This window comes from Macrobrachium rosenbergii, chromosome 20 (genome assembly GCF_040412425.1).
Source record: "Macrobrachium rosenbergii isolate ZJJX-2024 chromosome 20, ASM4041242v1, whole genome shotgun sequence".
NCBI classification, from domain to species: domain Eukaryota; kingdom Metazoa; phylum Arthropoda; class Malacostraca; order Decapoda; family Palaemonidae; genus Macrobrachium; species Macrobrachium rosenbergii.
This window is the reverse complement of record NC_089760.1, coordinates 20,291,031-20,316,984: the sequence shown is the minus strand read 5'-3', so window position 1 is coordinate 20,316,984 and position 25,954 is coordinate 20,291,031. Positions and strand designations below refer to the sequence as shown.

The window sequence follows — 25,954 nt, the reverse complement described above, 5'->3', positions numbered from 1 at the left end:
AGTAAATAATTAAACAACATTTTAAATAACCTCAAGGTCAGTTGTATGGGCGGGTGTTTGCCTTTGCAACGGCGTCCACATTTCTTACATGTTTCTTAAATCTGATGTATAATTTTTTCTTTTGCATTGTTTTCAGTAGAGAATTATCCTCCAACTACATTGCCTATGTCTTCACAGTCAGGTTATTTTAGTTAAAGTATTTCGCTTTCTGCTTTTTTTGTATTTTGGTGGCTTGGTAAAAGAAAAAGTTAACTTTGCATAGCTACACATTTCCATGAAAAAGACTTTCAGAACTCCTCCCACATGAATGTTTTTCTTGATTTTGAACTGTAAGGTACTGATTCTGGCTCTAAACACGTTACTTATACAAAACTTATTGTCGTATACAGTATATTGTTGTAAAACACAATGTTTTGAGGTTCGCTCGATTTCTTACTATTTCATACAAGACTACATTTGCGCCTGCAAAACTTTTACACGAGACAACATATAACATATATTGACAGCGCCTATTCATACATTTTATATATTGGCTTTGATATTGATATATTATGAGCATGGAGGTGGAGGGAAGGAAAAGAAGAGGCAGGCCTAAGTTCAGATGGAAGGATGAAATAGCAAATGACATGTGGGAGAAAGGTTTAAGAATTCAGGATGCAGTGGATAGAGGAGGGTGGAGAAGGGTGATAGGAAGCAGCGACCACATATAGAAATGGGAAAAACTGAAGACAAAGAAGAAGAAGCGTATCATATATTCCACAAAAACATAACAATGAGCAACATCCAATGCTGGATTTTGGTGGAAATTCGTCCGAGAAACGGATGATAACGTCACACTTCGTAGATGACGGAAATAGAGGAAAATTTTTTCCGCTATGTATATTCACATGGCAATAAATGAAAATAGCACTTGTAGAATTAATTTTTTATACCAGGATTTTGTATTTGAGTGTTTTTAACCATTTCTATATTTATGAATGGTTTACTGACAATGAATTATATTTGGAATTGGGTCATCTCTCACTGACTGCCTGGAGTGGCGGAAAATTTGACGAGGCAGAAACTTTGTTGTCTGTGACCGATTTCCCAGATATCCTACCTATATGAGATAAAGCAATCGTACTTTCATATATTTAACCCATTCATTAATAAGACTTTATGAAACATCATTAATAATGGAATAAATTTACGTGATGTCTCAAACTTGAACAGGTAGGCTACTTTGTGAATAAGATATTGAGTTTCAAGTCGTGTAGCGCTTGAGTGAATTCTAGTAAAATATCAGTTAAACTTCCCGGTTCAATTCTGTTCCGAGAAAAGTCACTCGTTAGCGATTGACAACGAAATCATATCGAGCATTTTTGCTTTTTTTTTTTTTGTACGAACACAATATTAGTAATGAAATTTAGCATGGATGAAATGTGTACCGTATCTTTTGATTGCAATTAGGCTCTATCCTAAAGCTAGTCAGTCTACGATGGGGTGAGCGAGATTCGAACAAGGCCATTAGAGCTGATGTTTTCTAGTGGTTGCTGCAGCCGCGACGAAAAACTGCAGAGAAGTAGGGCGAGAGTGAGAATACGCAATAAGATTTCTTGAAAGAGGTCCTTTGAAAATAAACGTGAGTAAATTGTTTGAATCTCATGATTCTCATGCCGTCGTAGACTATAGCTGCACTATAGTAAAGTCCACCGTGCTTTGCAGCTAAGCCCCGCCCACCGATTGTGTCACGACCATTCCTTGAAGCTTACTAGTTGGCAATGGTTTCGAAAAGTTGGTTAATCTGTGGTTCTTTTCATCTTCATTTATTTTGCAATGGTTGTTTTACCGAACTAAAATAAGTTCTGCTGGTTATCAAAAAGAAACGTTATATTATCCCCTGAAATAAAAACATAATACACATCTCCCTAAAAATGGTAAAAAACAGGGAAATATGAATGGAGTCAGGAGTGTTCCGAGATGCTGCAATGCTGTTTCGTAAATGAGGTTCACCTGAATACGGAGGTGACACAGGGAATGTCTGCGTTCGAATCGGTGCACTTGAATCACTGGACAATGATAATTACCGTCTAATATTGTCAAGCGTGTTCACCATTCTAGATTTAACTTAAAGATTTTCTCAGAGCTATTTTACTACATTTCAACAGTCATAAAATCGATTTCATTGCAATCGTTTACACACTCGGAGGGATGAAAAGCAGTGACTGCACTCTACAAAACCAGAATATGCCCATGTTTAACATAAAGTTATAGTTTGTTAGGCTATACTAGTCATATTGGATATATTTTGCTGAGAATTTTCTTAAGGACACTGTCTCCTTTCAAAATAACAGGACCATAAAAAATGACTTAGACGTACAATGTCCTATTTCTTTATGACGTTTGGATTATAAGCTTATCCTATATTCAGCCATTTTATTGTGGTTCTTGTTGTGGTTGTTCTTGTTTTTGTTGCTGCTGTTATGGTGCTTGTAGTGTCTTCGAAAAATTTTCATATGGTAACCTAACATTGTAGAATAAACATAGACCTATTCTTTATCTCTCACAATTCACTTTCCACAAAGGAATAAAACTCTTAATGAACTGTGTACGTATATATAAAATTCTGGTATGACAGGAAGAGTAAGGACAAATAATGCAAGATATGTGTTCAGTGAACTAGAACAATGCAAGAGAAACAGGCACTACCAAATCAGTGCAAACAGACAGAATTCAACTACTAAAGGTCTACTCAGCTTTTTGTCACGAGTGAGAGTTATCAACTGACCAATATCATATCTTATGTAGTAATCATATAACAGCTATATCAACAGTGAAGATATTCAGCAGAATTAAAACCAAATGATTGGCATCCAAAATCATTGTTAAATCAATTAATGCTGTTGAATTCAATTATAATTTATTCCCCCAAAAAAAAACAATTTCTGAGGATGTGCTCTGAACCTTAGCACAAGAGACATTTTAATTCTATATACTATTCAACTCAGAGAAGAAAAATCTCCAAGTTATAGTTTCAAATAATTCATTTCTGTTCGAGGATGGTTAAAATCATGGTCCTCAGAACTAATAAAAATACTGAACGTCGGAAAGTAGGCGACCTGAAGCAGGTGAAGTTCATTTGCAGCTTATAACAAAGCTTATAATTTAACGTAGAAAATGCTTGAAAGGGAACAAATTGCTAGTTATAGTTATATTGTAGAAAAATTCGGGCCTTTAAAGAAAGTGCTAGAATTTTTTTTTTTTTAGTTAACACGAACATAAAACAAACGAATACTTGGTTTAAATGTTGGTGCCAGATTCAATTTAACGCTTGAAAAGCAGAATTACTACGCTGTATTTACAAGTTGGTATTTATCACCAGATTGCTGGAACCAGAGAGTGCTGACTCATAATATTTGTCGAAAAGCTTTGGACAGAGTAGATAATGCCTCCTCCCACGGTCTAGGCTTGTCCTAAGCGCAGAATCGAGCTGACATGGTCACCGATCCGGGAGTAATATTGTGTATTTGTGGCTTTGACTCCAGTAACAGTTGCCATTCAACTCTCCTTTCTGCACCAGGTAGTTTCCAGCGGACCTTAAGCGTAGTACAATGTGTTTGTTTCATGCTGTGTCACAGACCTGTGGTCGCTACGAATTGCATTTTGAGGGTGATCAGTCTGAAGGATTATGAAAATATCGTGGAAAGCTAATTTGATAACTGTAAGTGCCATTTTGCCTGATTACGGTGTTTTTTTATTAATGTTAAACTAAAGGTCCGTATAACAACCATGGCTAAATTATTTTCCACAGGGTTTGAAAGCTGCTGCTTTTATTATTATTATTATTATTATTATTATTATTATTATTATTATTATTATTATTATTATTATTATTACTGGTAAATGTGTCCATCCATAGTTTTCTTAGTTTTGGTGTATTTCGATCAATAATTTAAGAATACTTCGAGAAATGGTAAATTCTGTGTTCATAACCTTACATTCCAAGCATTTTTCAAGCATTTCTGTATCAATTACTTTCACTTTTTCATTTCAGGCAGTAACTCGGTTATCCAATATTATCTATTATATACATATAGTTTTCACGTTTAGTTTCATTCTGTTTACCTGTTGTATTTTTTTAATTATAGTACTCACACCTCTATCATTTGTTCGATTTAGGTTACAACAGAGAAGCAAAGAAGAGAGAAGCCTCCGTACATTTTTTTTCATTTCCGCTCCTAATCCTCCCCTTTGTCTCAGTCCTGGGGAGGAGGAGACTCAGCTGAGCTTATCAGAGTTTACCCTACAGACTTATCCTCTCAAGACTCTAAGACCAAAAGCTCCTCTTCAAAAGTCATACTCCTCCCGTTTCCTTATTCCATTCATTCCTTAATCTGTTCGGACTTTTCCCCGATCTATCTGCTTCCCCTCTTTTATAAAAGCCGTCTTTCCCCCTTTAGTGGTTTTCATCAACTTCTTGGAAAGGAAAAGGAAGAAGCATGTCTCTGTTTGGATTTCAACTCCTTTGCTTCATCTTGCTCTGCTCTGAAGGCTGTCACGGGTGAGCATTAATAGATGCATATTTTATAATATATATTGTTTGGAGAGAAAAAAAAGTTATGTTAATGAAATATATAGTCATGTTTAATGACTCTTGTCACAACTCAAAACCCATGGGAAATGTTATTATTAACTTTAAGCATTAAACCTGGAAAGGTACTCGGTCAATATGCATACATGAGCAGCAATATAATTAAAGAGAAAAAGAGAGTGAAAAAGACGTTTGGAGGCTGATGTGAATAGGTCGCGTAGCGGTTGGCTCGACGAACTCTGACATCTATAAATGTATCAGCGTGTTTTGTATATCTTATTTCCTCTCCGTTTTTACTTTCAGAAAAGGAAAGAAAATGAAACCGCAGAGGACAAGATTGTATCTGGAAGACATCCTTCCAGAAGACCAATCCTCTTACGACAAAATGATTCCACCTAAACTCGATGGACAGCCTACAAAAGTTTATTTCCACGTTACAGTCATGAGTATTGATTCAGTTAACGAGAAAACGGTAAGTGTATGCAAACTATTTATTTACTTACGCTTATCGTGGCATTTATATAGAAATCGGGTAATGCGTTTCATTCTGATGATGTTATCAAGGGGACTGGTTGTCGTTAATTTTTTTAACTTTTTAATTTATTTTGCCATTATTTGGGTGAAGAGTTTGTCACATCCCGTTAAACAATTTGTCAATTTTGCAAGAGAAAGCCTTCAGATTCATTTTAAATAGTCTAAATTACAGATGCATCAGATCAGAATCAAACCATTCATTTATGTCTCATCAACATGTACCTGTACGTGTTTATGAGACGTAAATAGACTTTGAACCCTTTAAAGTAACGCCAAGAATATCCGGATCTTCCAAGAAGAGGATCTTCACTAGGCTCATCATGATGGCTGCCGTTCTTCTCGGGCTGTTTCTGCTTGGGATAAAGAAAATGAATGCATCTGGAACTGCCTAGAGTTTTTGTCTGTTGCCATACATATGACCTATGTGTCTAAAACAGGAAGCATGTGGAGCAAATGTTGTTGAAATATTTTATAAAGTTTATGCATCTGGGTAGAGCGTGCCAAGTAATTTGACTGCGAAATTTTTTGGCATATTTTATAGGTGTTCTCTTAAATGACTTGATCACAGGAAATGTGATTAAAATAAAAACGAATATTCACGAATATTCAAGGTAATAAGAGGAAATAGTGAGTAAAATAACACTTCCTTAGATTTTGGCGTCTGTATAAAGTAGACGAAAGCGTGGGGCAAAGAATGTAGAGGAATGGCTTGAGTTGCAACTGGTCATTAACGTAAAGTGTAAAAATATTTGATCCCATTTAATATATTTCAAGACGACACTTTAATTAAACAGTAGAGCAGCATTAGTAGTGACTGTCATAGCGTGGTGAAATGTAAACTCATGTTATTTCTGACCCAAGAAATAAATTCTTAACCCTTCTATGAAACTTGAATGAGGCATATGCTAAAAACGCTATGGTTTTTCGTGTGGTGCCATTTTCCTTATCGTCTCTAATGCATTTTCTTTTTTTCCTGATACAGAGCTATGGGCAGGACGTTGAAATCTACTCTGAGAGCACGATCAGCAGTCTAAATCTTGAAACAGGAGCGTACTCTGGCGTAAGATTATTTTTTTTTTTTCGTTTTTACCCCAAAATTTTGTTGTTTGCCAAAGTTAATCAATAGTTTTTACATATCTCTGTTATGGCAGCGAACTTAGTAGTCAAGTAAGTTTTTTTATAGATTTAGTCTAATAGGATTTTTTAGACCTCGTCCAATAGGATTATTTCTAGAATTACTGAATAGAATGACAAGCTTAATTTATATAGAACCAGTCTATCTCTGTCTTTGTGAGGAACCGTTTTCCTATTCGAAAATTTAGAAAGAAAAGCACGAGACTGTAACACGAGAAATTTATCGTACGAATAGCTTCATTTATTGACTGGAGTGTTTGTACGTCAAAATTTACTAATTATCAATAGTTTCGCCCCTTCACATGAAAGCCTTCAGCAATGCACTCTTGGTCCGTTCAAACTGCGTATTACCGAAATCGAGGCAAAGCGACGTCTTTACCTTGGACGAAAAAAGACTTTATTCCCCATGTAGATTCATCACTGAGGTTCTCTTGCTGTTGTATGTTAACCTAGGAAGAAATACTGATGGGATTCTGTTCGTTACCTGATATTCGTGTCAAAGTCCCATAATAATAATCATTGAATAAAATCTGTGTGGCATTAATTTTCCCTTGGAAAAATCCAATCATGACATAATCGTGTTTCTATAGTTACAAAATGAGAAAATGGAAAGATTTTTTGGATATGAACAGAATATTGTCAGAAGTTAGGTCTTTTTGACAATTGCAATTTCCCTCTTTTGATGAAGAAGAACATTCTTCTTACATCTTCAGCCCCACTTGTTATAGGCAACCTTATGCTTTTACGTAGCCCAGGTTTGATAAAAAAAAAAGGAAGAAAAAGTTAGGCCTAACCACGAAAAAAGCGACAGAGGCTCTTTGAAGGATGGCTGAAAAATGTAGGAAGATAATTCAGGTGCTTTTATGACATTTTATGCCTTGTGCCTTTCAGGAATTTATTTACTTTTCTTCCATATTATTAGTGAGGTGATCCAGCCAGTTATTTGTACTGATGGAAGTTTACATTTTTATGAATATCGACAAACTCAGCGCTGGTAAAGAAGTGTATTACAAGATGAACGAAGCAATGATAGATCGTTGCATAATAAAGTGCAGCTATAAGGAAGTCATTCTGCTTCTAGAGAATTTAGGAGAAGAAGACTTGAAAGGATAATCTCCCAAGTGCCCGACTTCAGCCCGATTTAGGAGACTGACTTTATAGTGGTGTAAGTGGCATTGAAGGAAGAGGAGAGAGAGAGAGAGAGAGATAGAGAGAGAGAGAGAGAGAGAGAGAGAGAGAGAGAAATTATGTGATTCAACTTACCTGCTCCGTCGCCACATGATGAATATAAGTTATATTTATGAGCTTGTTGGATCTTTCCTAGATAGTGACCCCCAAGGGTTTTAACCAGGTATGTATCCATCTTTGCGGAATGTTTAGTACAAACCCGTTGGGGATGACTAAAAACACAAGCAAAAGACTAAATATCATACAGACAATGACCCTCAAGAAATATTAGTCCTGGAAAACGAACCACCCGAATTTTGTTGGGGGTCGCTATCTAGGAACGATCCAGCTGGTTTCTGAAAGCGGTTGACCATGTCTATACAGACGTTCTCTACGACAGAGTGTGCTGTGTATCTTCCGCTACATACTACTAACAGAACCTAATGCCTTCATCAACTGGAATCCTGGAAGATTATTGAGAGGAAATTCAATATTGTAGCAGTCCAGTTTCATAGTTCAAAACATAATTGCTCTTCGAAGCTGACATACCTGAGGGAATATCAGCACGGCTAAAAATGTATTTTCACGTGAAACTTGAGCTCAGAAAGATTATTATTTCTGAGTGCTTGGGGATATTTTAAATACCTTCGGTAAGGTTTCCAGATACGGAGATGAAAGGATATGCCATTAGAACAGAACGCTTTTCTGAATTAATGTTTGTTTTGAGGTATTCTGCAAGCATTCGATTTTATGAGATTCCATTCTGTCCAAGTAACAGAGATTAAAAGGAGCCAAAAAAAAAAAAAGTGCAAAAGCCGAAGTTGAAGTTTCATTGTCTGTTTGTAAATCGAGTTAGTAGTGCAGATGCATTATAAAATTATTTTGATGCAAAAGGACGACCATTTAAGCTTGACGGTTTGATGACTGAAGTATGATTGAACTTCATTTTTTTTATGAACCTGTCCCAGTGAGTTTGAATCTTAATGATTTATAAGGTATTGTTCCAACTTCCCCACCATTTCAGTTTAACATCTGTATTTACTGCTACCTTGCCTATTAATCATAATTCAAACACCTTTTTGGTAAAATAGTTAGATAACTACTGTGCCAAGAAGCCTCAAAGTTTGTGTGGAGACTCTAACCATTCCTTCAGCCCATTCCATATCAGGAGACATTAAATTAAGGTTAACACAGAAAATCTCTTGATGAAGCTGTTAAGTTTTCAGAAAGCCTTTTAGAGCAAGTGTCCTTTTGAGAGATGTGAATCTTTAACTGCCTTCCACGTTTTACCAATTTGGTCAAGTCTCTGCTACCTTATAGTACAGAGAATAACTATTCACATCACTAATATTGCCTTTCGTAATTTCCTCGGAGATATTGTGCTGGGCCTTGCTGCTGCACTTGCGAGTTTCTCAGCATGAAAATTAGCGAAAAATTGATCCTTGCATTTATAGAGAACTGTATCTCTGTGCACCCTTAAATTTGTGGGACACATGCCTTATTTTATACTTATCGGTCAAATTTGGGCACGGGGATCATATGAATGGGGAAGCAGTTAAGTTTATGTAGGATTGTGAATAAATACAGCAAGCTAGGACTTTGAAATACTTTTTGGAAGAATACTGTCAATAACCTGGAATATTTTGTTATTTTGGCAGACTTTTGCAACTGACATATTTTTTGCCCAGTCTTGGAAGGACCACAGGCTTCGTTTACCAGCAAACATGACTAAAGAGTACAGGTGAGTCAAGGAATTGGTCCTTTTGCAAGTGTTACGCATATACGTAAGTTTTGAGTGCGGGTACGGAGGCGCACTTGTGGGAAGCTTGTAGACTGCATAATTAGGCGTTAACTTGCAATTTCATCAGATAACTTAGTAAATAACAAATAAAACATATCGCTGTGACTAATAATCGCTTGATCTTACTATGTAATTCAAATAAAACAAATGTAATGGATCTCATCTAGATAACTGACGGGGACATAACATCAAAGCTATCAAATTTACTTGGTCTTTGAATATTTTTCTATACTAGATTCTTTGGCTATTTGTTACTTTGCAGAATGTATCGAATCAAACGGGTAGGTTCAACAAATCCTTCAAAGAAAGTGGTTATGACTCAAAGTTTATGATGGGCCGTAAATGTAGCGTATAATTCAGGGCCCTCGAAAAATGTTTAGCTTCCGCGTTTCTCTCGGAAGAATGGCGTGCTGAACGGACAATTTGATCAGAAGTAGCTTGTGTATTACTTGATTCTCAAATAAATGCCTTTTTCGCTTTTCAATCTATCCGTTTCCTTACTAGTTACATTTTTTAAATCGAATATCTCACACAAATCTAAATTAAGTTTTGCAGTCAACTGCATTCTGAAACCAGTCTTTGAAAGAAAATAATCGTACATAACTCGAAGCCTATAGTTATCACTCGTCATAAAACATATCATAAATTTGTATATTATTCAGATATATTATTCTATATTGATGTATTATAATTTCACAAGTTGTATTTGAAAAGCAAACACATCCATTCTAAACTGTATTCGGCTTCCATCAGGCTCTTAGACCTGGACTGGCTGGATCATCTCTGGCGTCCAGACAGCTTCTTCAAGAACGCCAAGGACGTGAGCTTTCACACGATGACTGTTCCTAATCATTACATGTGGCTGTACAAAGACTTCACTCTCCTTTACATGGTCAAGTAAGTTCGACTCATCTTTTTTACGTTGTATAGTACTTAAGAATGCAAACAGCGTCTCAAAAATAGAGAAAAAATTATTGTCTTATCAAATCAGCAGATCACTGAAAATAGGGAATATGGGGATTGTATAAATGACTTTTTCACTCTTTTGAAATCTTTTCAGACTGACGTTAACTCTCGCCTGTGCAATGAACTTTGCTGTCTATCCTCATGACACTCAGCAATGCAACATGCAAATGGAGAGCTGTAAGTATTTTTATTACTTACGACAACGAAACTAAAAGTTGGTACTGGAGTAGAAACATGTATATGTCTGCGCGCGCATTAGCAGGATATCGCAAGATCGGGTGAATAGAACTTGATGAATGTGGACAACATAGTTGACAGTATATTCATTATGATCAGAAATCTACAATAATAATCTAGAATAACTCATTAAATTTTAAAATGCTCAGAAAGTAGTGTTATACAACTAGAAAGGACACTAAATAGAACATGCACCTTAGTACAGCCGGGCTCCCTAATATGATTCTTTAAAATTTACAAAAAAAAAGGAACCTTACAAGAACGCACTAGATTTTGTAACCAAATTTAGTTTTAAAATTACCATCCATTCATCAGTACGAGTTCATATAGTAACAAGTGGTCTTAGCAGCGAAATACCCTCTACTAAATGCTTTTTTATTATTATTATTATTATTATTATTATTATTATTATTATTATTATTATTATTATTATTATTTAGGTAGTAGACCCTCTTTTTAGCATGCAGTATTGAAAGTGATAGCTGCGTCAGCTACGTTAAATTTGTATAGAGCTTTTTCTATCTTTCTGATAACTGATTTTTCAGGGTTATTGCATTCTGCCGGTAACTACCCAGATGTGCAACTGCTTTCCTCTCCAAGAATGACAAACATCGGCGAGTTACTGGCAGAATGTGCAGTAATCCTGAAAAATCAGTTATCAGAAAGATAGAAGATAGAAAACAACGCTATAAAAATTGAATGCAGCTGATACAGCTATCACCTTCAATACTACAAATTATTATTATTATTATTATTATTATTATTATTATTATTATTATTATTATTATCATCTCTGACGATGATGTTAGAAGGAGAGTTTTCTTCCTACTGTGTATGTATATGTGTAAGTTTTAGCAGGGTATTTGAAGATACTCACTAAATTTACCAATAAGCGATGTTCTCGAAATGAGATGATGATTCTTTGGTGGGAACACGTCTGATTGCTAGAGCGATTTCTTTCAAGTGTGAAATGTTGGAGAATTCCCCCTTATAATATAAAAAAAATAGTCAGATACATCAAATTTTGTTCAAATCTCACTTGAAACCGATACCCTATACTAAATCTTAAAGTTGCAATAAATATTTTTATAATTTTGAAAGAATATTCGTACACACACACACACACACACACGTATATGTGTGTGCGTGTATATATATATATATATATATATATATATATATATATATATATATATATATATATATATATATATATATATATATATATATATATATATACATATATATACATATATTACTTTCTCTTGGTGCTATTTATGATTCATTCATTAACTAATTACGAATATATCAAAGAATTGCACGATCTCTTCACTATTTTCGATACACTTGATACCCATATTACATAGCAAAGAGTTAGTTTTTCTATAACTAATTGATATTCCAGGTTATTTTAGGATATTTTCTTCCTGATAAGAAATGTCATGTAAGTTTGAAATTAAATAACAAAAATGTAAAAAATATGGTCTTAAGGCTAACACCAGTTTAGAGTTCATCTCTAAACGATAATGAAACTCCCATAAGCCAACACATACTCCCTTCCACATTGAGGGCAGAACTCTTGAAACAACGCAAAGTATTATAATCCAGAGCTTTGAGAATATTCTTTAAGAACTTGAATTGTGAGAAAAGGCAGTGTTCCATAAACAAGTTTTCCGGCATCATTCAGTATCTTCCTACCAATACCTTCACCAAGAAACCAATATTTTGTACCAAATCGAAGTCGCATGCGTTTGTAAAGGCAGTGTTGCACTGGCACGCACATAAGCTTTTCCAGTGATGCCACCAACAGTGACTATTTAGTCCAAGGCTTGCTCGAAAGATGCTGAAAAACTTGTTCGTGTGAAGCTGCCTTCTGGTGACAGAAAAGTACTGTAGGCTGTTTCTTCCAGTGTCCCACACCACCGACGACCTGGTGTTCGAATGGGATCCGTTGATACCGCTCGTGGTCGACGAAGGCATCGAACTTCCCCAGCAGATGCTTTTGAGTAACTCGACAGCTGAGTGCACCCAAGTGTACTCTACAGGTAAGTTTCAGAGCTGTAGTTTGATCAGGGGTAACGATACCAGTTGTGGATACTGCTTATGGGTTTTTATTTTTTTTATTTTTAAATATTGATGTAATTTGAGGGGAGCTTTTCTGCGTGAAATGTATTCAGTCCTACGCTTAAAAAATTTTATGTCTGAATTTAACGGGATTCTAAATACTCGTTAATTTAGACAAAAAATGCAAAATGTTATTTTCATTGCAGGAACCCTTTAGCAACATTCCTAACACAACATTATTATCTGAACATATATTATTCACAACATTCCCTATACGCCATATTGTTAATCAGTACACAACACACTATTTATTAAACATGTTCTGTGTGCCTGATAAAGATTCCAGTTCGAAATATATGTAGCTAATTAGTTAATGGTATTTAGCAAAAAATAAATGAGTAAATAAAAAAGTAAATAAACGAAAAGCAGACGAGTTTTCATAAAACCCCTTGGAGATATGGCCATGGTTCGAGGTTCGAATCAGCAGATCAGTGCTGTAAGCCAGTCACCGACATCCCCAGTTTTCGATAATTAACAGATCAAATTATTTTTTAGAGGCTCCTTTATCGTGTTTTATGAGGAACGTTCCCTTAAAACACACACACAAACACACAAACTGAATCCAAATTTTATCAATACAAAGAAACTCTCTCTCTTTTGACCAAGACCAACCTTCAAAGAATTTCGTAAGACTGCAGTGATAGAGTTGCCCGTTTCCTTTGTGGACAAGACCAACCGACACATGAAGAAAAAGCTATTTTTTTAAAGGTGAAAGGACATCAGCATGTTAAGTTTAATAATCACAACTTGTAAACCTATCAAAACCCTTCAAAAAATAGTGATTTAATACTCACTTTTAAATGAAATTGTACACATACGGTAAATATAGTACCATATTACTTTAAGCTTGACATGTATTACTCATCATTGCCCAATTCTGCGATTTCAAACCTTTAACAGTTAAAGCAGCACATAACTTGTTATCTAGCAATTAAAATGTAAGTAAGCTTTTCTGTAATCCTACTTTTCTTCTAACTGCCCAATTTTAACCAGGCAACTTCACTTGCCTGGAAGTGGTGTTGAAGTTGAAACGTCGTCTAGGCCACTTCGTCTTCCACACGTACCTCCCAACGTGCTTGATTGTCATCATGTCGGTAAGATGCAGTTGTTTTCATATTGCAGAGAAATAAACAATTTCTCTGTTTATTTTTAATAGCCAATATGACCTCGTAGCTTCTCGATTTCCTCATCCTTCTTGGATAGACTTATCATTGCAACCCCTTGAATCCAGATGAGAGATATATGAAGAAACTTTTATAAGACTATGGTAGCAAATACATTCGTCGAATATATCTGTCGAATTCAAATACGATCTGCACGATTGTAGCATAGCGTTTCAGTGGTTGCATGTGTTGCATTTTAAATAGAAATAAATGGGTAGAATCTACAGGTCACTTTTATCAGATATTATATATATATATATATATATATATATATATATATATATATATATATATATATATATATATATATATATATATATATGTGTGTGTGTGTGTGTGTGTGTGTGTGTGTGTATGTGTGTGTATATATGTAGTATATGCATGCCCACAAACTATTTTCCTTCATTTAAGCTACCTCTTTCCTTGTCTCTTAACAATTTGCCTATCGTTTCCTTCACCTATTACTTAACTTCGTTTCATGCATGCCATCATAGCAAAATTACCCATCAGAAGAGAGAAGATTCTTGTGCAGTCTCCATATACCCTGGACATTGGCAATGCATTTCCTCCCACTAAAATACTTGTAAACTTCAAGATTTTCCATTTTACGTAACTTTTTGTTTGACAAATTTCCAGAACTGACTTTTCATTTTTCCCGTTTTCCATTTATCTGTTCTTTCAAGTACATTCTCGTACCCCTATCTAGAATTGCTATGTCTTTAAATCCCCCTGCTCTTCGTTTCCAGTGGGTTTCGTTTTGGATTCGACCCGAAATTGCGCCTGCGCGAGTGACCTTAGGGGTGACTTCCTTGTTGACGTTGTCCACTCAACACGCCAAGTCCCAGGCTGCTCTTCCGCCAGTCACTTACATCAAAGCGATCGACATATTCATGTTTTCTTGTACTGTGTGAGTAGTCCTCCGATTTCAACTCTCAGGAAGTACCTATAAGCAGCGCTTTAGAAACGATAATCGCTGAATGTCCTGAGTGTTCAGAAGGGTCTACTCTAATCCATTTACTTTAGGCTTAAAGGTATTAATGTTCATAAAATAAAGTAATTATTAGGTATTAATAATTACTAAAACGTTTTTAGTCGAGGGATGAAGATAAGGGGTCTTCAGTATTAGGAGAAACCTCTGCAGTAACTGAGTGTTAAAAGAGATCAGTAGGTGGACAATCTTGCATAGACATTCAAAAGGTCGCAAGTACTTCAGTTTCCTGAGTCTTCTAAAACTATGTGAAACACAAAGCACAAACTTCAAAACAAGCACATTTTTAAAACGACCCAGGAACTCATCTCATCTCACTAATCTCTACTATATGTATAAAGAACATTATTATAATCCTACTAGGAACAAATTCATATAACTAACGAGACATAATGTATTGTCACAGAATGTTTCTGGAACAAGAATATTTGCTTTCAGGTTTGTGTTCTTGGCTCTCATGGAATACGCTGCTGTGAGTGTCCTTTTGGGCGATGACAACACCTGCAAGAAAAGGAAAGGTCAAGAGATCCCTCCTCCCCCACCGCCCCCCAACCTAAGTGCCCTGAAGTGCGATAGCCCCTTTCTGAAGGTAAGGTTGCTTCGGGCGAGGTAACTGCATAGTATATCTTTTCTTAATGTGAACGTAAACATTGCAGCATTGCACAAATAAATCATAAGCGTTGGCGAAGCATGATATTCGAGATTTTTGCAAGAGCAAAAAAGTATCTATTAGTTTGTACTGAAATTAGTCTTTAGAGAATTAAATTTGGAAAGTATTATGAAATTCGACTGAAGGTCTGAAGTCGTCTAGACATCAGGGAAATCTTGTTGTATCCTAACTTCTCTTAGAGAGAGAGAGAGAGAGAGAGAGAGAGAGAGAGAGAGATGTGCTGTCATGATCACAGTTTAAATGTTGAATATGTTAATGGTATCTATTCAAGGGTATAAAAAACCTGAGATATAAGAATGAAAGTTAAATATATTTTCATACAGAAACAGGTGAATATACAGTACTCACTAGTAGCCTGTGATCCTGTAATGAATATTATCTCAGCTACCCAGTCAGGAGGGGATCCATTTCCAAGCTGAGGTGAATTTTTCTGCCAAGAAAGTAGAAAAGTAAATTTCCTTGGCTAAATCTAGTTGTCAGCACGAGGACCTCAATTCTTCTCCATTTCAGGAGATGGGAGGCCGCATCCCCCAAAGCGTGTTGGCAAGATGCCCGAAGGAATCCTCCAATCCACCAGCGTACAAAGGCAAGGATGCAAAGGCTCGTCGACTCCGGGCCATCATGCTGGACCGCTGCTCTCGTTATATCTTCCCCGTTTCCTTTGCTGTTCTCAACTGCCTCTACTGGATCACCTTCTGGGAGTACCTTTGATGGACCTCCTAATGTTTCCAGGAAAATGCTCTGCTTTTCTTTGCAAGAGGGAACTTGTGATTACGACAGGTCATGGAAAGATGACTTTAAGCACAGAGGGAACTCGAAGCCCTAGAGGTAAATTATGATAAATGAGGAAAGAACACCTACGAGAGGCCTCTGGTGTTTGTATGTTTTCTGGGCAATATTTTACTTTTATTCCACCGGGTTGGAGAGCATAGGAGTTTTATCCTCGGGTTTCAAGAAAAATATCACAATTTCGTTCTTTGCTTTTTCGAGAGCAATAGAATTTTATTTTCCAGCCCCTCGGGAGAAACCCGTTTGCAGTTGATATTTCCAGAGAATTATGCTATCATAATTACTGTACCTCATATTTCAAAAGAAATTTTAGTCATAAAATTACCCTCTGTGCTTCAAGGGGGTATCGTAGATTTTATCCTTTGGTAAGGATTTGTCTTATGTCAACTGAAGCAAAATACTACAATTTTATCCAGTACCACTTACAGAATAATAACTTTCTTTGCTGTATTCCAAAAGAAGTATTAAGGTTTTTTTCTATTAGGCAGTAGACCCCCTAAATTCCTAAGCAGCCATTTTAATAGGTTTACTTTTGACAAATCAACAAAAAATATAGTTACAGACAAAGGTAAGAATAGCACGTTTTATTAAAAAAATACAAATTATACTCTAAAATATATATGCAGAAAAAAAATAGTTGGGACAAAACTGGAGCTGTTGACTTGGATATTTAAGACACCGGCCTGGGGGAGTTGATAACTGATTTCTGGTATGAGGGGAAATTCATCCTTTTTATCCTCAACAACAAAAATAATCACTCCATATGAAAAGCAAGCTTTCAATAATTCACTGGAATCGCCCACGGTCTCAAGGCAAAATATGTCGTCTAAAATAATAATAATTTCCCATTTGCATATCTTTAGAGGAAATAATTTAAGGACCAAAAATGTCCAAAAGAATATACTTTGTATTTCATCATGCTGAATACGCAACAGGAAGTAGTCAGGACGAAAATGTATAACTAATGAGACAATAGCAGTGTAGATATTTGGAAAAAGGAAACATACAATTTGCTTCATTTATTTGGGCCCATTCAACACAGTTGCCCAAATTCTTAAACAAGAACTTAATGCCTTTGTTGACCAATTTCCTCTACCATTTTACTTCTTGAAGGCAATAATGGGAGACATGAGATGTGAAGGGACATTTTATCCAACTTTATTATTCCTTCATAAAAGAGAGGGATACTACTCTCCTGCATCCGTGATTGCCAGCACACACATATAAACAGATCCTCTTTCTATAATAGGTCTACTTTATGCAACCAGATTGTTACTTGGACTTACACTGAAACAATGGACGATGGTGATGAAACAGCTGTTCCAAAATCATCACACAGTATGTTAAATAGAACCTACAGTAGAAACTAGCGAATAAAATTCTCCCACCACAAATGAACTTTTGGATATCTTAAAAAGTCATGAGACAGCCAGGACTACAGTAGAATATTCAGGGCCATACAACATGAAAACTATTTTTACCTACTCCCGTCGACACCCCCGTATATATTAGTTAATTTAGTAAGAAAAAAAGCCAGCGCCAACTGCAGATAGCATGTTAAACAAGCTAAGTATCAGTATTTGATAAATTCTATTTCAAAAATTAATTCGATTACAAATCGTTTTCCTTCAGTCTTTCGAAAAACCCCGGCTTATTAAGATTAAAGAAGACACATAGGAAAGTATAATGATCTGCCACAGTCGAGCAACTAAATGGCAATTGGCAAAGTGCTCAGCCAAACTGGATTTTTTACACTAACCTCCATCACGCTTTCCGTCAGGGATCACTTGCAGTGAATTAAAATTGAGAATGGGTGACTACAAACCGGCAAGAAAATAAAATTAAATACTCCGTATTACGATTAAAGGAAGAACTGGGTCTATGGCCTGTTTCGTGTAAAAATATCATAAAAAATAATTGTTTCATAACAGAAAAGAGATTAATCTGAGAGATAAATGAAGACAAAGTTCATAAGCTTAATGGAAAGCCCCGGAGAAATCTGTAATAAATGTTTTGTGGAACCAAAAGAAATGGAGGTGTGGACACCGATAAAATGAATAAAAGAGAATTGTGGAAATCTAAAAGAAACAATATAAGAAAGGAGAAGGTAATGACGAGATTGTTGAATGTATGAAATGAAAATTTTGCAAACAATAACATAGTTGGGTGAGAAGGTTGGGACGACAATTGATATGTTGTCCCCCCGAATAAAAAATGGGGGCATATATTCCGCCCCCCAAGGTGACGCCCATGTATATATATAAATAAATTATACAGATCACAGCGTTCAACAAGATTTAACAGGCTGTTGCGTCAGGTAGTACCTTACTTACCCAAACATTCGACATCTCTCGTGAGCGCGCAACAAAAACCTACTACCGCGACACCACTGCCTACTTCCCGTACAGTTGCCCGATAACAAAGTGCATTGCATTGACCATTGAAGTTAGCTATTAGTTTTCATTACTATTCAACATTGACAATGCCACCGAGAGCCAAACCCGGGGTAAGACAGTGAAATAGAACGTTTTAGTTCTGATATACTTTACTTTAGATAAATTTTTACTTTGGGGTACTATTAAATTTTAACCCTTTGCATGCAACGAGACAAGTTCCCGCGGTGCTTGAATTTTGCGTAACATGATGTAATTTCAATTCAATTAATGATGCTGCTCAAGAAGTGCCCAAATTTCTTTACATTTCCCAAATAGCCTAAATTCTGGTGAAAGGCTTAAATTTGAGCAATGTAATAACGCAACCTAAGCTATTGCAATTTGGAATGGCCCAGGGAACGCCAGCCTCTTAGGCCTAGCTTAGTATCTAGGCTTACTGATTGTTATGACTTTTAATAAGGAATTTACGAACCCCCTGCCTGATGGGTTAGGCCTAGCCTAAAACCTGACTTGCAGGCGATAGGATAATGTAACAACTATTAGGGTATATATTAAACACTCGCAATACCAATTGTGGTCAACTTGCCAACTACCCTTATCCTTTAAGCGCCATGAAATTCCAATGGCAGTTGTTTGCAGTTTCATGTGAGTCACGATTGAACTAAAAGTTTTGGGCGTTAGGGCTACTGTAGGCGTAGGCTAAGGCATTTCAGAGGGAGTATAACCTAACCAAACATACTTTTACCTAACCTAACCTTGGATGCCATGTCCATACCCTGGCTGAGGCGCTTTAACCCCCCAAGTAATTTGGTACCCTCTACTCAGCATTCTGCTCCTTTCTTCCAACTCTGTTGCTCAGCTTTGTCAGTAGGTACTGTCCTGCTTCAGCAGATGTAACTAAGAAATACCATTAAAGTAATTTATAGTAAATAGCCTAATGCAGGTCAGTCTCTTTTCCCTGATTGTGGCTTTATGCATTTTTCATTCTATAGATTATTGTAGCATTTAGGAATAGAGAGTCCAACTATTTACCCTAAATACTTGGACTGTATAGCCTACTGTAGATGAGTTTAACATTTCATATTCTTCTAGTGTTTTTACCATCATTCATTACGTGCATCGTATCCTTTTTCAGAATTCTCTTAGAAACCCCCATTACATCTCAGCAGTCTCTATAACTTCTCTTTGTGGCCACTAGTCAGGCCTAACACTAGATTGAAATAGTCAGCGCAACTTCCATTCACATCTCTTTCCTCACAAACTTGCGTCTTCATGTGCTCTTTCCATATCTTTTGTCTGTCCATTTATTCAAAGTAGAAAAGAAATTGGTTTCTGTCTATATAAGAGAAATTTCATAGTGTACTTAGGTTAATCAGTAATGCCTGGGGAATGCTGTTTGAGGCAGGTGTTAACCAGTTTATTAGAATATTTTAATACATAAGGTGGTAAAACTGACCACACTACTGCGCCTCTGGTACGATAATTACCAGTTTACGAGCAGATTGACCGCTATGTTTAGCATCGGCCCTTTGGGGATGAATGGAGAAATATAAATAAAAGGCGGTAAATATTCCAGTCAGCGAGTAGTAGTCTTTAGTTTTACCCAAAGGTGAGCATTCCTTTAGCAGATGGAGGTCCCGCCATCTTAGTCTTTCTCGCAGTGGATTGCCCACTGAGTGGAATTCACGTCTTGATTACCCAAATTGGACTTAAAACTTAAATTTAATTGTACCATTTGAGTACTTTGACATTAGTAAAATCATTCTTGTAATCATGTAATGTAAAATTTCTCTTTTAAGATTTTTTTTATATCTTGAATTGCTATTCATTCATGGCAATATTATTGTAAAGCAATAATATTTTAATACAGCATTATTATGTTGTTAAAATATCATCAGTAGTACCTGTAGTATTTTTCTCTTAATTGTCCTTCGTTAATTACTGTTTGTTATAAATTTTATTTCAGGAGGGCATTGCTCTTGTGCTGGATGTCAGTCCTCACGTCCGAGCAGGTGTTGATGAAACCTTCTTTTCCCTCTCAAAGAAATGTTTAATAAATATCTTACAACGTAAGGTAAGCAAGCAGCTAGCAGGCATCAAGTTTTCCTATGATCAGTAATGAATAATTAAATAATCTAAAGTCAAGCCATTTGGCATACATACCCCTGTAGAAGGTCCATAATACAATATCTTGAGATTCTTTTCTTGTTTGTATACTGTGTTTGAATGTGACTGATAATCTGGCATAAGCATGTTTTGTAAAATACATGCTTATGCCAGTTACATTTACATTCAAAACTTTATGCAGATGTACTTTATGGCATATAGTATATGCTCTGGCTGGGAAAGTGAGGGGTGTATTGTTAAAGAGGAGTATGTATGAAGAAGACTTTGAGGAGGTAGAGAAGATGTGATACTATGGTAGCAATCTGAAAACTTCATATACTGTGTATGGGAATTTGTAAATGGGCATGGACTGTGTTTGGAAGGTAATGTATGGAAATCTTTTAAGCAAAGAAGTAAAAGAGAATAAGGTGTACCTTAAAAACATACATGGTACCTCAGCTTACCAGACATTTGGGAGTCTGCCCCTTCCTATAAGTAATGAAATCTGTTAAGTAATGAAGATTTACAATATAGTCTACATGATACCCTGGAGTTGATACCCTGTAGCCAACTCGCATAACTTTTAGTATATAATAATTTCATTTAAAATAATAAATAGCCTATTGTAACTGGTATTTGTTATTATCATTCAGTTTAAAATATTAATACAGTATACTTAATTTCTGAAACACTAATGCAAAATGAATGATAAAAATACCTACAATACAAGGATTGCACAGTACTGCCTGACAAGATATTTAAAACTCACATTACTCTATAGAAAGAATACCATAAATATTTTTGTGTTTATATTTTAACGTATTAACAAAACACTGTGCACTACCATGCTCCCCCCTGCCCCCCCCTGTGGTACAGTATTTTATTGACATTTATTTAATGCATTATAATATTGTACTTAGTACAGTGATGGAATGTTAACACAAATATTTTTCAGTCTGTGTGTGCACTGTGTACATTAATGCATCACATAAAGTTTACTCTTCTGATAATATCCCACCAGGTCGAAAGGCCCCTTGGATCCTTGGCTTGCTGGACTCCAGATTATTAAACCCCAAGCTGGTCTATGCTTTTGCTGATAACATAGCTAGTAAAGAGAACAAGGAACTTGTTGCTCAAGCTCCCATACCCACTTTATGTGACATTCCTCCTTTTTCTCCTTAGTCATAGACTTTTTGAACTGTTCTTTGTTCAAGGAGTATGCCTGAGACTGCCACTGCCAGTGAATTTGGCAAGGCTACGGAGGGTTACATGATTCCCTTCCATCAGAGCCCTTCTCTGTCAATCAAAGGTCATACCACTTGGAAAACAGGGAGCCAGCATTGCCGAGTGTTCACAGTGAATTTCATGTAGGGTTGTATTTGTACACTTCTCGCCCAATCAGCAAAGTTAAGCAAATGTTGGATCTGGTCAGTTCTTGGATGGATGACTACTTGGGAACACCAGATGCTGTTGGCAGACCCACCAGTTTTTTTTCCTCTATCTTCACTCTTTAGAGAAATTCCAAGCCCTGAAAAAACAGATATCTCTCCTGGCTTCTACAACCATCTCTTAGTCCCAAATTAATGGGGGATTGGAGACCAATTTTGAATGTATCCAACCTCAACAAGTTCTTATCTTTGACAGGACTTTCCTTGGAATCATTCAACTCTGTCTAGTGACCATCCAGAAGGATGATTAGAGGATTTTCTTATCCTTATCCATCCTGCTGCTCACAGGTACCTCCATCTGGTTTTCAGTGGCCTAATTTTTCAGTTCTGATTCCCTTGCTTCTACCTGAGACTGGCACTATGGGTATTCACAAGGTTACTAAAACAGATGTCGAAGTAATGTCACTTTTGTGAGTCAGAATTTCCCCTTCACTCCTGGCCAGATTTCTTGAGGGGATCTGTTTGGCCACAGATTTGATATTCAACCTTACGATAAAGTTGGGAATATTAATGAATATTCAGAATTACAGGCATTCCCCGGGTTACGCCAGTCTCGGTTTACAGCGTTCCGACTGTGCTGCGTTTGGCTCAGCGCGGTTAACCTGATTTTACAGTGCTGTACCCAGTTTTACGGTACTGTAATGCGGTTTTACGGCACTTATGGTGCCGTTAGCTCCATTTATTCCCATTATTATTATGATGTTCCAGTTTACAGTATTTTTCGGGTTACAGCGTGCCTTCGGGAACGGAACCCCTGCTATAAGCCGGGGACTGACTGTAATCATAGTTCCTTCCTAACTGGAATGAGTGTACTTTCATAAGATAGAGTTTCAGGGCTTTTCCATTGTAGAAACAAGTAGAATCATTTCTTATGATTCTCCTAGTTTCTTCCCTCAGAGGCCTTGCCAGCCTAGAAATGGTTGTCCCTGCTAAGACGTCCTCGCTGGAGAAGTTCATCCCTCTTTCCACACTCAAGACTTAGACCAATTCTATTCTATCCTAGACATTCTTAGTCCCTATTCCATCAGTTATCAATGAATCTCGATTGGAGAACAGATGATTTCTCCAGAGAAATTCCTCTGGTGAGAAGAGCCCAGACCGGACAACAGGGGAAGACGAAGACCAAGTCCCAAGTCACTTATGCTGATGATGGAATTCCAAATTGGCCAGAGTCCAATAAAATATTTGTGATGCCACTGTTACTCTCAGGCAAGAACAACATTTTGGCAGATCATTTGAGGAGAAAGGACTAGAACTTACTGACAGAATGGGTGCTACACCCTAAGTATGTAAGGACTTGAAGGGCTTGCCAAACATCAATATGTTTCTGATGAGTCAAAATGAAATGACTGACCTGTTGCTTCCCTGCCAAAGCTCTCAAGCTTGGGCAGTGAATTCAGTACTGACTGGCTGGTCCAATCTAGAGTTTTAGAGTTTCATAGAAGCAGGGATGGAATTTGTATGTGGTTCTAGGATTCTTGATGAGACCACTTTTGGCAGCCTTTGAAAAAGTCTATTCTATTTTTGTCTATTTTAAAGGAATTGATATCCAAGTCATTCTTGGGTGGAATTAGCCACAGCAAAAGAGTTAAAAAGTTGTAAACCTATTCTGATATTCTTGGCTTTTGAATGATGATGTGGTCCTTTCCTTTTTACCACAGTTCTGGGGAAAAATTACTAAAATAATTTTTCTCTCCCATTCCACTACTATTCTAAATCTGACTTTTCTAGTGGGGGATGAAGAGTATACCTTAGTTTTACCAGACCACTGAGCTGAGCTGATTAACAGCTCTCCTAGGACTGGCCCGAAGGATTAGACTTATTTTTACGTGGCTAAGAACCAATTGGTTACCTAGCAACGGGACCTACAGCTTATTGTGGAATCCGAACCACATTATAGCGAGAAATGATTTTCTATCACCAGAAATAAATTCCTCTAATTCCTTATCAGCCGGCTGGAGAATCGAACTCGGGCCTAGCGAGTGCTAGCCGACAACTCACTGATTTGCCCAACAAAGGAACTTGGGGAGGTGGCTCTCATGGTAATTTAGTTGAGTTCCCTCTACTTGTCTCAGTGTGAAAGCACATGAAGTACAAGCTGTGGCTATGTCATGGATGTGATACAGAATTTGTCATTAGATGTTAATGCTTTGCAGTGGAGATGGAACCTTTTGTTTTTTATCTCACTTCTTAAGGAAGCAGTAGGAATGTTTATCATGAATCACATGATTCATGATAAACATTGCTGCTAGGAATGTTTATCATGAATCACAAAGAGGAAGTACTTTCTTCCTCTTTTGTTTTAAATCCTGGTATTGATGCATGGGGATTTTGAAGGTACCTATGTTGTGTATAGGAGCATACCTGCTACAAAGCAGGTACTGTATCGTTATTCCAGGTGTCAAAGACCTTTTTTTCCTGAAACAAGTCATGGGAGTTTTCTATGCTGCCAAGAGGCCCAAGGTTACTTTTTTCATAAGCCTAACCTCAGAGGAAGGTTAGCTTTGTTAGACAGGTAATCAGAACTCCAGCATGTGACCTCTGAATCAAGATTATAAACTAGACATAGTTAAGATCATAAAAAAAAAAACAAAAGTATCACTGAAAAAATACATGTACACATCACAAAGACCCAGTCTTGTATCATTAAGCCTTACTATAGCGAGACCATCATGATCAGACATGTTTGTGTGTTACTTTTACAAATGGTAAAAATATCTTTAGGTTTTGGGGAATTACGTGTCTTTCTTATTTGTAATGTAGGAATTGCCTGGGTTTAAATTGTGATTATACCTTTTTGTTCTATTTGGAATGTCAGTTTTATGTGTGTGTTTGCAAAGTGTAACTGTGCAATACAGTACATTGTTCCACATTTCTAATATTTCCAATGTGGTCTTTAGGTTCTCTTAATTTGTTTTTAAAAAAAATTGTAGCATTAGCTCTCATATAAAACTATCAAAACCTTGAAAAACAGCACTAGCTGTATCGTCATCCATACAAATTCACAGAAACTGTTGGCTAAGAAAATTCCTTATGAAACACAGCTAGGCAATTTATACTGTAAACATTATTTGGTTTACCAATCCACTCAGTTTGCTAAGTCAACTTCAGAAAAGCTTATTAAATATTAAAATCAATGAATAGAAAAAATAAAGAGTTTTTAAAAATAAGCATTGAAAAAACTACAATAATCAATGTGCTGTGGCAGCTGAAGCCATGGTATTTTAATGTATTGAGACCAAAACAAGGTCATCAGCATGAGATAGTGCATCTTTACTTTTTCAAAATTTTGCTAATTAAAATTGGGCTGTCTTTGAAGTTGGTCTTGTATACTGACATTGTATGACTGTCTGTGGCACAAGATCATCATCCATGCTTTACATGAAAGTAAGTTTGGCTGTAAAAGTACCTCCAAACATGACGTATCCTACAAGGTGCATTATCCCTGATGTCAGTCCTCGACTGGAGGCAGGGACAGTCAGTGGGATTACCTACAAAAGGCAAGTCACTTGGTTTACTTATAAAACATATGTTTTCTGTGGGTTGCATTTACTGGCCTTTGCCAAGTGCTGCACTGTCCTTCAGTCTTAGTCAGTTTGGTAGTCAGCTATAATAATAGTAGGTAAGATTTATAGAAATAATGACAATATTAAAATTGTTTATCTCAATACTTACGTTCATAGTACCCACCCAGCCTCCTCACAATCCAGTGGGCAAAAAACTGAGGCATGAAAAATTAACCTGGTTAAGGAAAAGTGAACAGGAAGATGAGGTAGGCTGATAAACCAGATAAAAACCCCTCTATTTCTTGTATTTTTTGTCAACTGCTGAGCAAGCCTGCAGCTGAAAACATGTAGCAAAATG

The 25,954-nt window shown here is 36.5% G+C and overlaps 2 protein-coding genes across 2 annotated transcripts in view; both read left to right on the top strand.

Annotated features, from left to right (window-relative positions):
* The first annotated feature begins 3,524 nt into the window (after positions 1-3,524).
* LOC136849129 (glycine receptor subunit alphaZ1-like) lies at positions 3,525-16,210 on the top strand. Its single transcript, XM_067122152.1, has 12 exons — positions 3,525-3,700; positions 4,440-4,540; positions 4,874-5,042; positions 6,087-6,164; positions 9,064-9,146; positions 9,960-10,103; positions 10,267-10,349; positions 12,320-12,454; positions 13,527-13,627; positions 14,443-14,603; positions 15,123-15,273; positions 15,865-16,210. Exons 1-12 carry the CDS (start codon positions 3,668-3,670, stop codon positions 16,063-16,065), a joined length of 1,440 nt encoding a protein of 479 aa, XP_066978253.1. The 5' UTR covers positions 3,525-3,667; the 3' UTR covers positions 16,066-16,210.
* Positions 16,211-18,435: 2,225 nt separating this feature from the next.
* The window catches only part of Ku80, a 112,024-nt gene continuing 104,505 nt past the window's right edge, over positions 18,436-25,954 (top strand). Inside the window, exons 1-2 of the mRNA XM_067122098.1 lie at positions 18,436-18,649; positions 20,503-20,610. Coding sequence (XP_066978199.1) covers positions 18,626-18,649; positions 20,503-20,610 — 132 coding nt within the window. The 5' untranslated portion in view covers positions 18,436-18,625. The remainder of the gene's footprint in view (positions 18,650-20,502; positions 20,611-25,954) is intronic.